This window comes from Lupinus angustifolius, unplaced genomic scaffold, assembly GCF_001865875.1.
Source record: "Lupinus angustifolius cultivar Tanjil unplaced genomic scaffold, LupAngTanjil_v1.0 Scaffold_210_26, whole genome shotgun sequence".
Lineage (NCBI taxonomy): Eukaryota > Viridiplantae > Streptophyta > Magnoliopsida > Fabales > Fabaceae > Lupinus > Lupinus angustifolius.
The window spans coordinates 18,012-34,210 of record NW_017726950.1 but is presented as its reverse complement, the minus strand read 5'-3'; the positions used below and the strand labels follow the sequence as shown (position 1 = coordinate 34,210).

At 31.6% G+C, this 16,199-nt stretch overlaps 1 protein-coding gene and 1 long non-coding RNA gene across 2 annotated transcripts; one reads left to right on the top strand and one right to left on the bottom strand.

The window, feature by feature from the left end:
- Positions 1-5,711: 5,711 nt before the first annotated feature.
- On the bottom strand, positions 5,712-6,202 carry LOC109340619. The gene is made up of 2 exons (XR_002106815.1): positions 6,121-6,202; positions 5,712-6,000 (listed from the first exon to the last, which is right to left on the bottom strand). It is a non-coding gene; the product is annotated as an uncharacterized LOC109340619 (long non-coding RNA).
- Positions 6,203-11,048: 4,846 nt separating this feature from the next.
- On the top strand, positions 11,049-12,581 carry LOC109340618 (extensin-3-like). Its single transcript, XM_019578342.1, has 2 exons — positions 11,049-11,978; positions 12,557-12,581. The coding sequence occupies exon 1, from the start codon at positions 11,096-11,098 to the stop codon at positions 11,948-11,950; it is 855 nt and encodes a 284-aa protein (XP_019433887.1). The 5' UTR covers positions 11,049-11,095; the 3' UTR covers positions 11,951-11,978; positions 12,557-12,581.
- Positions 12,582-16,199: the final 3,618 nt, after the last annotated feature.

Here is a 16,199-nt window from a genome sequence, read left to right as displayed (position 1 = left end):
TGGCCAGCATATTTTCGAGTTACTCACTATTATATCTAGGAGAAAATATTGCATGTTGAATTAGGAGAAAGATTAGATCATGCTAAGGCTTTAGTTTTCATATTCATATTGCATGATTGTTTGAAAAGCTTTCTTGCATCATTCTTGTGTTTCTTGAAAAGAAAAAGAGATAGTTTTTTTATGATTGCATATTTTCAGAAACCTCATGCATGAACATTCATATTAGACTAGGACGTCTTGTGAGTTCTTACTTAAGTTTTAGGCTTTGATCTTTATTTTAATATCCGAGTATTAAGTACTCATTAATAGCTCAAAAGCATTGTTAATTCAAGGATTGGGAAAATCGTAGCTGCGGTTAGGTAAGGTATTCTTCACACAAAGACTTGGAGGTCTTGGGATAAAGAGGGATACCTTGGTTGAGGCCGAATTGTGGTAAGAAAGGTTTTTTTTAGGCAGTTTTCGGAAAGGTCAAACCAAGGGTGACAAAGTTCTTTGGGTTCTAAGAAAGGAGCATTCGAGCCTTGTAATCGGATGCGTGTATGTAACCTACATTGTGTTCTAACGTGAAGAAGGAAAATCTCCCAGATCATAGGGGAGGACTGGATGTAGTTTTGCAGTGGACATCAAAACGAACCAGGATAAAATCCCTGCGCAATCTTTTCTATTCTTTGCTCTTTTATATTTCAAGATGTTTTAATGCGAGTTTGGAGCTGATATTTTGCATGCTTATACCTTGCCATGTTCTTGTTAATCTTGCATAAAAGTATCTGTTGTATATCTGTTTGTGTGTTGGTTAATAACTATGCGAGTTGCTGTTCTGATCAATCTGGTTCTGTTTAGATATAATCGATTAAGCCCACTGGTTAATCGATTAACTATGCATTTTTTAGCAAGTGTGTAAAAACCAGAAAAGTGGAACTTGAGCTCTGCCGCACCTATTCAACCCCCCTTCTAGGTGTGCCTAGGGCACTGATACCTAACAATATAATCAAGACAATGATACAATTTTAAAATATTATAATAAACTAATTAATTCTACATAATATCTAGCACAAAAAATATAATAACATTTGTCTGTATTAGTTAAATTATATTATTTATTTTCTTTACAATTCTCATAACTACGTCATTCCCTACCTAATGACATATACATTTGTTAATTTTGATAACCAAATAGATGTCGCAGTTCAAAGTACTTATCCAAATCTACAAGATTGCTAAACAAAAATGAAGAGTTTTTATAACCAAGGACAATACTTGCATCAACTATTGAAATTATTGAACAAATAAATGACTTTTTTTAGTTTAATTCCAAGTAAAAATATTTATAATTCAATTCAACCAGTTATTAAGTTGAAGCAAATATTTTTAAACTCAATAATATTAGGTGATGAAAATGAATGCAACAATTCTAATTCTATTGATATATGTAATACTAATGAGGGCCAAAATTTAACCTATTAACTCATCAATTTTCAAATGCATTTACAATTTTTGGTCTTCCGGATCATAAAATCAAGTCTTTCAACACTATGATATTGTATATATTTAATATTTTCCAGGTTTAACAATGAAGGACATTGAATTTTTAAAATATTTCAATTTCAAAATAACAAAATTTGAAGTTGTTCCTTATGCTTGAAGAAAAAATATAGATATAATATGTATGTTCTTAATCATGTGGTAAAAAATACCGCCCTTTGCATTCGCACAGGTAACTTTCTAGTTGTAATTAATACTTTGTCAATGAACATGATTTATAATAGAATATTACGACGTCGGTCGATCCATGTTACCGACCCAACTAGTAAAAAAAATTCTTGGATGTTGTTGAAATGATTAACACATCAAAAGAATGGATGATAAACTAACAATTTTAAAACAATATAACATACGTGTATATATACAATGAAATTACTTCCATGCAATATGTATACATTTACTATGCCATATATCGCAATAAACCATGGTCCTTCAACCGCGCTTGCTAGAACAATGCAGTTAAAGACGAGGCTGAAAAACATCTACAACACTCATTCAAGCAAGCACTATCCATTTGGATAGATGGATATAACTTTAACAGCGCAGACCTGAAAAAGCGCTGTTGAACATCAATGATGTTAGCGTTGACTTGAATGAGTTCTGTTTAACAACGTACCTTTAAGGTGGCACTATTAATTTACATAAATTCCAAAATGGTTTATTTAAGAAGATCCGTTGAAGATGATATAATAAGAGTGCTTTCTTATATGCGTGTTGTTGCTTGGATACAATGTTTACATATTCGAAAAATTAGTGGTGAAGTTATGCGTCTCTTGGTCTGTTTGTATATCTACTAAGTACGATGATAGCGATTCTCTTTTCATTTGAATCTATTTATGTTGTGGTAGACACTAATGATTGTATTTCCATTTGTTTTTTTCAAGTGTTGTTCTGTTTTAGTAAGTACTATTTTTATTTTCTCCTTATTAGTATTTGTATCTGTCTAATTAATCATTGTTTCCTTTTATAATTAGTCATGGAACCCAAAGAAAAGAAGATAGGAAGAGGAAAACAAAGAAATCGAAAAGAAACCGAAGATAGGAGGCAAAAAGAGAAAGATAAGTTTTGTTAAAAAAAAATAGAAAAAAAGATATTCTTACAAAAGAATATGCACAAGAAGTAAGGAAGTGAAGCCAATTTTGCTTAATTTACTGGATTTTAATGTTTAATCTTTATATCTAATTTTTATTTTGTTTTTGAACCACCCTTACCGGCTAATGAATTTCTAGACGACGACCCAAAATATGATGAATTTGTTAATTCTCTTAGTCTAATTAGGGATAATTTCTTCGACTGAATAATTGTTGTTAATTTTTTTGTTGCTATTTTTCTTTTGGATAATTATGTAAACTCAATGAACATTGTATTTGTCTTTTGGATGATTAATTCTATTTTGCTGTTATGATCGAATTGATTATTGTATTTTGACAACATATGTATCACTGTTTAATTTGAAGAATAAAATTGTTGTTTTTGTTCTACAATATAACTCATAAAATATTCCTTGTGTTGTATATATCAATATAACTGTTTATAATATATGTGTTGTCTTATTGATAATTATATGTTGGTTTAATCAAGATCATATAATTATCAACAACAACACATATATTATAATTCAATAGCGCTTGTTCAAGAAATCACTGTTAATTTGGATAGGCGGTTATGTTTACACATATGTCATAATGTCAACAACACTCTTTTAGGAAAGTGCTCTCAATTTGTATACGGGGTTATGTTTAACAAGGCACCTTCAAGACAACGCTGTTAATTTACATCTATTCAACATCGTAGGATTAGAGGAGCATTGTTGATATGTAAAGAGTATGAACTGTCAAAAGCTGGATTCACCTCTAGGATGTTTAACAATTCTCCTTTAATGGTGTGTTGATGATATGACATTAATTCCATAATATGATTTTAAGGAAGTGTTGTTGAATATGTTATATCAACAACAATTTCTTAAATAAGCGTTGTTGAAGATGTCATATCAACAACGATTTCTTAAATAAACATTGTTCAATTGTTGCGACTTTTAAATATTCAAAGTTGATTCACACTTCCCTCTGCACTTTCAAACTTGTTCGAAAAGAAAACCTCACACTTAGAGAACCTCATACACTAAGAAAACCTCGTACCAGCTCACAAAAACTTCATCAATGACTTTCCAACTTGGTGATCATGATTCTCACAATGGTGACGATGCTGCACCATCTACACAAGACAAACAACTTGTTGATCATAAATGAGCTCCATGTGGAATGAGCTCCATGTGGAATGACTTCCATGATTAATGCCATTCGTGTAAGAAGTAAGGAAGTGGAACTAGTCATTGAATGGAACACAAAATACCAACCTATAAACTCGAAGGGTCGAAATGTAACACCGTGAATTTCTATGCGTGTTTTATTAATTATTTAATTGACAAGCGATTAATTTTAGAAATTAATAATAATAATCGGTATTGATTTATGTAATGGCCCGGAAAACACTTCATAAATAATGTAATTAATCTCTTAGAAGAATGAGTAAATTTTTTTTAACTAATATGTAATTTATACAAATCACAAATTCTTTTCCTTAAATACAATCCCTTTGCAAGACGCCACATTTTTTTATAAATTGCGGAACGTAAATGAATGATACGTAACAGTAATTAAAAATGGTACAACCTTTTCCTGAATTATTTTCATTATAATATACTTGATCCTACAATAGACACAGCAAGGTATTGCTTGGTCCCGTACAATGTGTTTACAAAATACATGGTGAAATCTAATCATCGCCTAAACTGAAACTATACAAAATAGGTTGAGTTATTCAGCACTACCAAAAGTACCCTACACAGGTACCCTAACCCCAAAAATCAAAACGGAGAAGAAAATGGCTCCTAAAGGTTAGCTCTAGTGCTAACAGGGACACTAGAACCCTCACTCCAGTCCTCCTCGATCTTAGATTCCGAAGAGAGGTCTACCACTTCGGTAGAGTCCTCTATGCAGACTAACTCCTTTGCCTCGTTGACGGCCCTACAGTAGCTGGTCCACAAGGAGTCATAGATTGGTTGGATGATATGGTAGGTACCGGCCTCCGGTCTGGCAAAGTGAAAGAAGTCTCTATGTCCGCATGATGAGATGAGAAGCACATTGTGGTGTCGTCACACACCATCTCCAGCTCCAAGGCACAAGGGCCTATGCAGGTATACCGATCCTCATCAATCCTCCATGCCCCCTCCCAGGACATCGATAATCTATAGCTCAGAATCCTTGCTGATTGGTCCATCTAGACGTGAACGTGTACTTAAATCAAGCAGAAAGAAAGAGAGTAAGACATTAATAAGTGCCAAACATACCTAAATTCCATCACTTTTATGGCACTTATCTTAAGCATAATTGGAAAAAACCAACTTAAAACAATACTTTTTGTATAAAATATCACAATCTTGTATATTTGTATGTGTATTTATTTCTTATGTATTTTGTAGGATTTAAAATGAAGAAAAGAAGACAAAAAAGACTCATGGTCAACAAGCCAAAAAAGTCAAGAAAAGCAAGGTGCTCAACCAGGCAGCTAAGCGTGGACCAAGCTCCACTGAGCTGACCTCGACACCGGCTTCACCTGGACACCAGCTTGACCTGGATCAAGCTGCTCAAGCAAGCAACTGAGCGGACCTGCTTGGCCGCTCAGCCTAGGACAAGCCTAGTTCTGGCATAGTCAGATCTCCAATTGAAACGGTCAGACACAAGCTTGGCACATGCCCAAGCTGCTGAACAAGCAGCTTAGCGGTCCAACCAGGCAGCTTAGTGGAGAACTAAACTCCTGGCCAGATCAGCAAGCACCAGGCCACATCCCAGTCAGCACGGTCAAAGCTGCTGAACAAGCAGCTTAGTAGTGAAACAGGTGCGTTGAGCGGTGTGCACAAGACTTGACTTAACCAACAAGGAAAAACATGAAGTCATCAATGACCTCACCTCAAGTAGCCCACCATAGGCTTTTCGAAAGTAGCTCACAATAGCTAGTTTCATAGCCAACAACTAGCTTTGATGAGTCAAGCAGAAGGAGGTGACTAAGCTACTTGATCAAGGGACCAAACCCATGCTGAAGGGTTTGGTCAGCTGCTTAGTAGTCCAGCCAAGCCGCTCAGCGGTCCATAAAGGAAGCCATACTATTACAAATCTCCACCACCACCAAAGAAGGAATATAAGTACCCATCTCCACCACCACCTGTTTACAAGTATAAGTCTCCTCCTCCCCCAGTCCATTCTCCTCCTCCTCCTTACAAATACTCATCTCCACCACCACCGGTGCATTCTCCTCCCCCTCCATACTATTACAAATCTCCACCACCACCAAAGAAAGAATACAAATACTCATCTCCATCACCACCTGTTTACAAGTATAAGTCTCCTCCACCTCCCGTTCACTCACCACCTCCACCACACTATGTCTATGCATCACCACCTCCACCACACTATGTCTATGCATCACCACCTCCACCACACTATGTCTATGCATCACCACCTCCACCACACTATGTCTATGCATCACCACCTCCACCACACTATGTCTATGCATCACCACCTCCACCTGTCCATTCCCCACCTCCACCACATTACATCTATTCCTCACCTCCTCCCCCTCACTACTAAATAGTGGTTTAGCTGATCAACCATATTGGTAAGCTTCTTGGTACACCCTATGTTATTGTAACATTATTGATGCACACTCAAGCAAACTTACACTCTTATACTTAATCCTTACTTATAATCACAAGCAAGCCACTAACTAAACCACTTAAATACACTTTAACTTTTCTAAAGTCATTGAAACATCACATATATCTCTCATACTTTATGCAAGTATCATTCCATTTTCGATAGTATTCCAAACCTGTTCTAACCAAAGTATTATTCTCTCTTAATTTATGTATATTTCTTTTATTTGTTGCATTAATACTTCTGAAATTATTTTCTTACTTAAAATTTTAATACTTTTTTGTTTGACATAATTTTATTATAGTAAGTACAAATTTGTATAGCGTTTCCATCTTCCCGTCTATATATATGTATATGAGCTTTCCTTGTACTGTTTTGGCTTCATTTTTTAGTAATGTTTCATAAGAACTGTTTATTATGATGAATAGACACTTTTTTAAATCTAGTCTAATACTGTTGAAAATGAAACAAACATATTTAAGAATCAAACATACTTTGTGCATATATACGAATGAATGATTGGTTCAGATACATGTCTTTTTCCTAAATAAACAGTTTTTCAATAGAAACTTGCCTCATATATTTTTCTTATCCTTGTATCTTTAGATACTTTAATAAGATCAAATTATTAATGTTTTGTTGAGGGACTAACTAATGACAGAAGTGATAATAATCTCGTGCGTGTAATTTTTTAGGAATCTAAGAATATGTGCAAATAAAGAAAGTGATGGATAGCAACCACACTAGAAGAAACTGACAACAAAGTTCCGCATTAATGTCCTTAAATTAAAAAAAGTGTTTCATATCTTTCTATGATAGTATAGATTTCAATTTCGTTTGCTTTTTTACATGATTATGATGGTGTATTTGTATTTCAAATGTGAGTTATTATATTGATTTGGTTAAAGATACTTAAAATATGTTATTATAATATTCTCATTACTTTACTAGAATTATGGTTCTGTGCTTTTAAAGGGTTGGGAATAGTCATCTATAAATATAAATATTTTCTCTATCACTTGAAGTATATTTTTTGAATTGACACATATTTGAAAGAGAGAAAAAAATGAAAGTATAAGTAATACAAATTTGTATTGTCATTGGGTTATTCATTATTAAACTTTAAATACAAATAATATAGATGAATGATGAATAATATATTGACTGAATATAAATTTTTACACTAACAATTTATAAATATTAGAATTTTTTTCTAATTAAAGTATGTACACGAATAAAAAATTTGACAAATAATAAATGACTAAATGAGTCAAATGGAAATGTGGAAATGCAAGCATCATGGTAATATTTGTAGGTGTTATATGTATAAGGAATATCTTTGTACTACTTTAAACGTTATCATTAAATAAATAAGAATAAATTATATTGATACCTCTGAGTTTTGGTGAAATTATATAAACCAACACTATACCTACATAACTCACCATAATTATATACATACATTGCATTGATTACTCCTAAAGGAGGACAATTGTAATCTCGTGAACAAAAAAGATTGATAAATGTAATTAAGTTAAACAAAATATGATATTTTGTGGACACAAATTCAAATAGTGTAAGAGTCAATATCTCTTCTTTATTTTTAGTTCGTTACAATATAGTATAAGAGTCATTTAAACACTTTGTTAAAATTATTAATGTAGTTTGTAATGAACCAAAAATAATGAATAGATATTCACTCTTATACTATTTGGATATGTCTTCCCAATATACTATATTTTATTTAACTTAATTACACTCATTATTCTTTTTTGCTTAAGAGATCACACTAATTCCTATTGCAGGGGTAATCAATGTAATTTTGTACATAAATTCGGGATGATTTGTGTAGTACAAAAAAGAGAATGATAATTTGCATAATTTCACTGAAACTCAAAAAATATCAGTGTAATTTACTCAAAGAAAAAAAATCAAAGAAGACAATTTCTTGTGGAAAAGAGTATTATAATATATTTAATAAAAATTATGATTCCTACACAAAATTTGTTTTAAGTCTTATTATTATATGAATATTATTACATTGTAGTAAGTTATTATAGTAATACTAGCAAGTTACACATGGATTTGCACGAGGTGATATTTTTTGTTGTATAGTAAAGAAAACATATTATGTACGTATTTACATGGTAAAGAACACACATGATACTTATGTATCCGCATGCTTAAAAATATATATGTTACTCATACATTTGTATTCTTAGAAACATACATGTTACCATGTGTTCGCATTGTTAAAAACACACATGTTAAAAGTATACATGCATATTACCTGTACATTCATATTGTTAAGAACATACATGTTACCCATGTATTCGCATGATTAAAAACACACAAGTTATCTGTACATTTGCATTATTAAGAACACACATTTTACCCGTGCATTCACATGGTTAAAACACATATATTACTCATACATTCATATTGTTAAGAACACACATGTTATCCGTGAATTCGCATGGTTGAAACATAAAGAAAATAAATGACAATTTCCATTTTTCTAATGAAAATAGGGAAACAGAAATGTGATACTATATTATTTTTGAAGGTTAAAATGTTCAAAAGTATGTTCAAACTGATCTTGATATTCTTAATGTTAAAATTAAGAATTCCATGACCAATAACAACAATAGGGGTGGTCATGCCCCAAAGAAGCATCAACTTTAACTTTCAAACCCCCATCTTTAAACAAAAAACATGAATAGCAAATCCATTTGTTGTTTATGTTTTTCTATTCTAATGACAAAAAGTTTTACGACATGTTTCATTTTTTTCTAAACTAATTATTTATGAACATTTGTGTCCATGAAAAATATGCTGAAAATGAGAGGAAAAATAAATTGGATGAATAATAGTAGATGCTAGAGAATATAAATAGAGAATAAAGTATCTCCTGATATAAAGAGATAAGTTATCTCCTCCATGCACTAAAATCATGGCATGTATAATATTTAATCATTTTCTATAAAAATATTTCTAAAACTAAACAAAACAGTACACATGTCATACTTTTACTGGCTAGAGGAGATAAATTATCTCCTAACATGAAGAGATACTTTATTCTCATATAAATGACTTTATTCGAAACTACAAACTCATGTGACATGAATGAACAACTCCAGTTATGGATTCTACTGCTTCTAATTGCAATAATAATAGAAATTAAGTAGAAAAAAGCTATGTCAAAATTGGGGTGCAAAATTTTTATTTCAGGAGATAGATATGGAGTCAGGACAACTTAATCAACAATCAGAATGAGTATGCTAAACAACGTATATAAAAAATCATTGAAGAGAGAAAATAAAATACAATCGAAGCAACTTCAATGGCAATAGCTTGTATCTTGTTATCCTAATTTATAGGGGGAAATAATGAAGTATATACATATAATTAAATGATTTAATAGGTCAAAATATAGAGTCATGAAACTAACTTTTCATCCATGAAAATCACTTATAAGGATGACGCCGACGATTTGTCCACACGCCAAAATGAAACTAACTTTTCATCATGTACTAGATGTGAGAAACATCTTCCTAGGCAACATATGTGCATTTGTTTTCTTTCAAAATTTGCTATTAAATTAATAATAGGATTTATTCCATGTAAATTATTTTAATCATCTAAGTTTGTATCCTTAAATTTAGTCTTCTATGTTTTATTTTTGAAACATCAAAGAAATGTATTAAAAAAAGCACAAGAAATGCTAACTAAATACAACAAAATTAAGTATTTTTAAAATTACAGAAGTTCAAAATGGAAATTTAATATTTATATACTATTGAAAAAATGATATGATTTTTTTATCCAAAAATATCAAGATCACGATCTAACTTGAATTTAATCTAACAATTATAAATAGCAAACTTTCTTGTCATTAAAAACTACACCATTTCTCAAAATCAGCAAAGAGCAAACCACACAAAATTACATCATTTTTCACATTTTCTTCTCGTTTAGTCTTCTATGTTAATTGATTCTTTTTGTTTGAGTTCATATTAAAGATGGGTTAACATTATAGTTGGTCACATCATTAATAAATATGGCCTTAGACAAATTATATGTAAATATTGAAACCAAAATTTTAAAACAATTAAGACCAAAACCAAAAAATTTAATTCTAAGAACTAAAACTTATTCCCTAAAGTTTTAGAGAGGAAGTATATATTTAAGCCTTAATGAGATAAAGGACAGAAATGGCAAATTAAAGAAAGAGAAAATAATTTATTGAGGACTTTGTATTTATTCATTGTATTAGAAAAATTGCTTCAAAGGATAAATAATAAAGTAATGTGGTTGGTGTCTTCTTAAGTCAGAAATAAACTTTGATTTATGGTCTCTAATTATGTCTTAATTAATGTCATATACCAATAAAAATGGAGTAAAAACAGATAAAAAATATAATTTTTTAATTTTTTAAATAACATAACATATTTTCATAGATGTATAAAACATGGTTTGAAACATCAAATCATTGATCATTGGAGACAATGCATTGTTAACGTTACAGCTAACTAAACTATTACTTTATTTCATTTTATTAGTTCATGCATAGTTCACAATCAGAGTTACAAAGACTACTTGAATCGCATTAATCCATACTAGATCAATAATTTATTTTAGTATTTTCAGACTTTTCAGCAAGGCCAATTAGAATCAAAACACAATATATACACCAACCAAGATGAGTAGAATCAAGACAAAATATATACACCAACCAAGATGAGTAATCGGTGTTAAATGAGTAAAGATGAAACTATATAAAGGGATGCACTATCTTCCCTAAGGCAGTACCAAATCCCACATAGTGAAGTTGGGAAAAGATGGTGTCCCTAATGGCCTCCACTACACTTACTCTTGTATTAGCATTAATCTCTCTAAGCTTGTCATCTCAAATATCAGCCAACAACTACATTTATTCATCTCCACCTCCACCATACTACTATCACTCACCACCGCCACCAATTCATTCTCCACCTCCTCCATACAAGTATTCATCACCTCCACCACCACATAAGAAGCCATACAAATACTCATCCCCACCACCACCTGTTTATAAGTACAAGTCACCTCCTCCTCCTGTTCATTCACCTCCTCCTCCCTATAAGTATCTCTCACCACCACCACCTGTGCATTCTCCTCCCCCACCATACTATTACAAATCTCCACCACCACCAAAGAAGGAATATAAGTACCCATCTCCACCACCACCTGTTTACAAGTATCAGTCTCCTCCTCCACCGGTCCATTCTCCTCCTCCTCCTTACAAGTATCCATCTCCACCACCACCGGTGCATTCTCCTCCTCCACCGTATTATTACAAATCTCCACCACCACCAAAGAAAGAATACAAGTATCCATCTCCACCACCACCTATTTACAAGTATAAGTCTCCTCCTCCCCCAGTCCATTCTCCTCCTCCTCCTTACAAATACTCATCTCCACCACCACCGGTGCATTCTCCTCCCCCTCCATACTATTACAAATCTCCACCACCACCAAAGAAAGAATACAAATACTCATCTCCACCACCACCTGTTTACAAGTATAAGTCTCCTCCACCTCCCGTTCATTCACCACCTCCACCACACTATGTCTATGCATCACCACGTCCACCTATCCATTCCCCACCTCCACCACATTATATCTATGCCTCACCTCCTCCCCCTCACTACTAGATAGTGGTTTAGCTGAGCGACCATATTGGTAAGCTTGGTTGAACACCCTACGTATACAACAGTAATGATACATACTCAAACAAACTTACACTCTAATGCTTTATCCTTAATATAATCACAAGCCAGTAACTAAACCACTTGATTGCACTTTAACTTTTCAAAAGTCATCGAAATTTCACATATATCTCGTAGTTTTTGCAAGTATCATTCCCTTTTCCACATTATTACAACCATGTTCTCACCAAAGTATCAATCTCTCTTAGTTTAGGTATATATCTTTTAATTTGTTTTTTGCATTCACCCTTCTGAAATTATTTTCATACTTAAAACTTTATAACGTGTTTGGTTGACATAATTTTATTACAGTAATTAGATAGTTGCCATGCCATTTTCAATTTGAGAAATATATATATATATATAAACATTCGTAGTATGGGTTTTGACTTCGTTTTCAGAAATGTATAAGAATTTTTTACTATAGTGAATTAACATGTTTTAAATCTAGTTTAATATTATTGAATATGTAATTTATATATATACATAGACACATTTTGAAAAAATATACCAACGAGCTAATAATAAACTCATGTGTGTGTATTTTTGTAGGATTTGAAGAATATGTGCAAATAAAGAAAGTGATGGATTGTATAAAGATGCACTTCGCAACTACACAAGAAGAAACCGACAACAAAGTTCCGCGTTTATGTCCTTTAATTAAAAGAAGTGTCACATTGCTTTCTATGATAATATAGGTTTCAATTTGGTTTGCTTTTGTTCATGATTATGATTTTCTATTTGGATTTCAAATAGTTGTGAGGCACTACGTTGCTATAGTGTACATGCATTATGGTTCTGCTACGTTTGTAATGGATTGGAAAGCCATTCATATAATAAATAAATATAAATATCACTTTTTGTATATTTGAAATGGTTCTAATAAAAGTTCGTGATTGAGTAGGAATGAAGAGTTTGACAAATAATAAATGAGACAAATGGAAATGCCAAAATGCAAGAATCATGGACATATTTGTCGGTATTATATGTATAAGATGGGATAGATAGGAGTTGAATCACTCGGACTCGTTAAGGTTTTTTTATAGCTAGTACCATTTACGGTACACATATGTTATGTTATCACACAAATTATACATTACATATACCATCATTTATGATTGACTATAAAAATAATTAATTTTTAATTTAAAAATATTTTTAATCAATCATAGACTGATAGTACATATAGTAGCACAACTTATAAGACAATATATGTGCTCCCATATATTATGTTCATTCGTGATTCATTGTTTTATTCATCCATTAATTGTTAAAGCAAAAAAAATAAGTCCATCACAATTTAAGATCTAATAAATTGCATAATCAAAACAAGATGTCAAATTAAAGAATTTGTGGCTCCAAATATCTAACTTTTTTATAATGCATTTCCTTTTTCTTTTGACAAATAAGACAACAATCATTGCCATTTTCTCATATTTTTATGTAAACCTCTTTGCCTTTTCTATTTCTAAAATTTCCAATATATATTTCACATTTTCTATGGGAAAATGTTCAATTTCCAAAAGATCTTCTTTACTTTTATTCGACTTGAATTGAATTTGAACCGTAGTTTAATAAAAAAAATTAAGGTCAAGATAATAGGGCTTCAACCAATAATTTTAAGCCCAAACGTATTTCAATTAAACCAGTTTGGCTTAAAGATTAAACATAAATTATTCTTGTTATTTTAGGATTATTAGTAACTATTTTTAACTTCTCCATCATCTAATAAATTGTTCTTAACTTCTCTTGTTGTAAAATTTGCTCAAGTGTGTGGTTTGGGTTACTCGTTAGTTATAGTTTTATGCCTATATATTATGTACAATAATTGGAAATGAATATGAAAATATTTCTCATAATTTTCTTACTTTCTTTATTTGCACTTATATTCTTCTCTTATTAAACACTTAGAATAAAGAGTTGAACATTTTGGTACTTTCATTGAGAGTTGTGTCACAAAAAGGGTTACCTATAAGCTGGGTTAAGGTATATTACAGAATACTGATAGGTGAGTGAAGTCACCAAAAGAGATAGGGCTACCATTGAGTCAGTGTTGATAGAGTGAAAGTCGTCATGGACGTCAACCCTTAAAGGGAGCGGCAATGTTATGAGTCTCACATTGAGTAGAATAACAAACTCAATGTGGTACTTAAGCCACGAGGCTCTTCCACCTAATAGACTAGTCTTTTGGGTTGAACTCTTCTCATATGCTTAAGTCTTAACACAAGATCGACTCACAACTTTTGAATGGGTTAACATACTCAAATTTATGTTCATTGTTAGTTCAAATAATGATCATTGATATACAAACAAATATATGTGTATGTATATATAAATATATAAATAGTGCTATAACCAACAAATTGGTTGATGAAATAACAAAATGGGTTATTACAAAAGAAGTATAAAAAGTATCATAATCATATAAACTTATAGATATTAAATCGGTTGACAAATCTTAATTAATTTGGAGAAACAAAAGGGGTTTGTTTGATAAGATAAATGTAAAAGAAAAAGAGTTGAGAAATATGAATTGAAAGAGAAGAACATGAAATTAGAGTTGACTATGTATTCTCTAAATATCTAATGTTTTATGATACTAAGAAGATAATCAATCATTTGAATTTCTTAACATCATTTTTTATCTATTTATCAATTCATCAATAAATAGATCAACAATTGAAATAATTAATTCTCAATCCGATGAACAATTAACCAATCAATTATAATACAATTCAATATTTAATGACTAATTCAATTAACCATAATCCTAAAATTAATATGTTACTGAAAGTACAAAGTGTCAAGAATAACACTAGCCTACCTTAGCCTATGTTTTGATGAATACAAGGTTCCAACAAAGCTTAAAGATGGTTCAACAATCAACATGCCTTATGCTCATTTGGTCATATCTAGACTAGGAAATAAATTGAGTCTATAACCTAGGTAGTCTGGGATGTGTATCGTAGTAAGTGAGTACAGGTTAGGTGAACCTAGATGCTAGTCTCTTAAGCCATCATAATTAAACTACCATATACATGAGATACATCATCTAGTTAATCGTATGTTCATGCATATATCACACATGTTATTTGTGCATATTAGGCAGAATATAAATGGTAAAATATGTATACATATTGCACATAACATATGAGAAGTTTGCCTTGTGAAATAGATGCATAAATGCTCCAGTTAATCGATTAATAGGTAAGCTTAATCGATTAACGTAACTGATTTCTGTTGAATGCGTGTTTTCTGTTTTAACTGATTTGGATGTCATTCTGTAAGTCTGTTAATCGATTAAATGGTAGTCTTAGTCGATCAACGTGTCTGATTTATGTTATAACTGAAATCTGTTTTAGCTGTTATAATTGCTTAACCGTTTAAGCTGTTTTTGCAACCCTACCTGCCCGCCTTAAGCGGCACCCTTCATTAAAATATATGACTTTATTATTGTTATTATTATTATTATTATTATGATTAATTAATTAATTATTAAAAAGAAGAAATTGTTTATTTTTATTATTGTGCTAGACAATATTGACTTTGGTCCTATATACCCCTATTAAGGGGATCAAGGCTTACGTAGTTCTTTATTTGGTTAACCTAATCTTTAGATTTAGGAACCTTATCAACATAAATTTAGTATTATTATTTGTTATATTTTTTGTTAACGTAATCATTTAGATTTATGAACATTATCAATATAGATTTAGTATTATTATTTGTTATATTTTTTGTTAACCCAAACATTTAGATTTAGGAACCTTATCAACATAGATTTAGTATTATTATTTGTAATATTTTTGGTTAACTTAATCATTTAGATTTAGGAACCTTATCAACATAGATTTAGTATTATTATTTCAAATATTAAAGGCCCACAACATTATCATGTTTCAAATAAAACTTTAGTGAAATCAATTTATTTATATAGCATGTTAATAATATACATAGCCTACAAGATTTAATTATTAACACTAATTCAAGTTGGGCCTGAAATTTGCTGGATGAGAGGAGGGCCCATTATTATGCTTGCAAAATTAGAGTGAGGGTGAAAGCTGGGTTCTTCATTTTTAGGTTAGAAATTAGGGAAGAGAGTTCCCTGCTTTGTGCCGCCAGCCCCCATAAATGGGATGAAGAGCTCTGCACCAGCGAGGGGGTAACGCATCATGACGAAAGGAGCAGAGCCACT

Excerpts from the sequence above, each read along its gene's own strand:
- LOC109340618 (XM_019578342.1), top strand. The coding sequence starts at position 11,096 with ATGGTGTCCCTAATGGCCTCCACTACACTTACTCTTGTATTAGCATTA.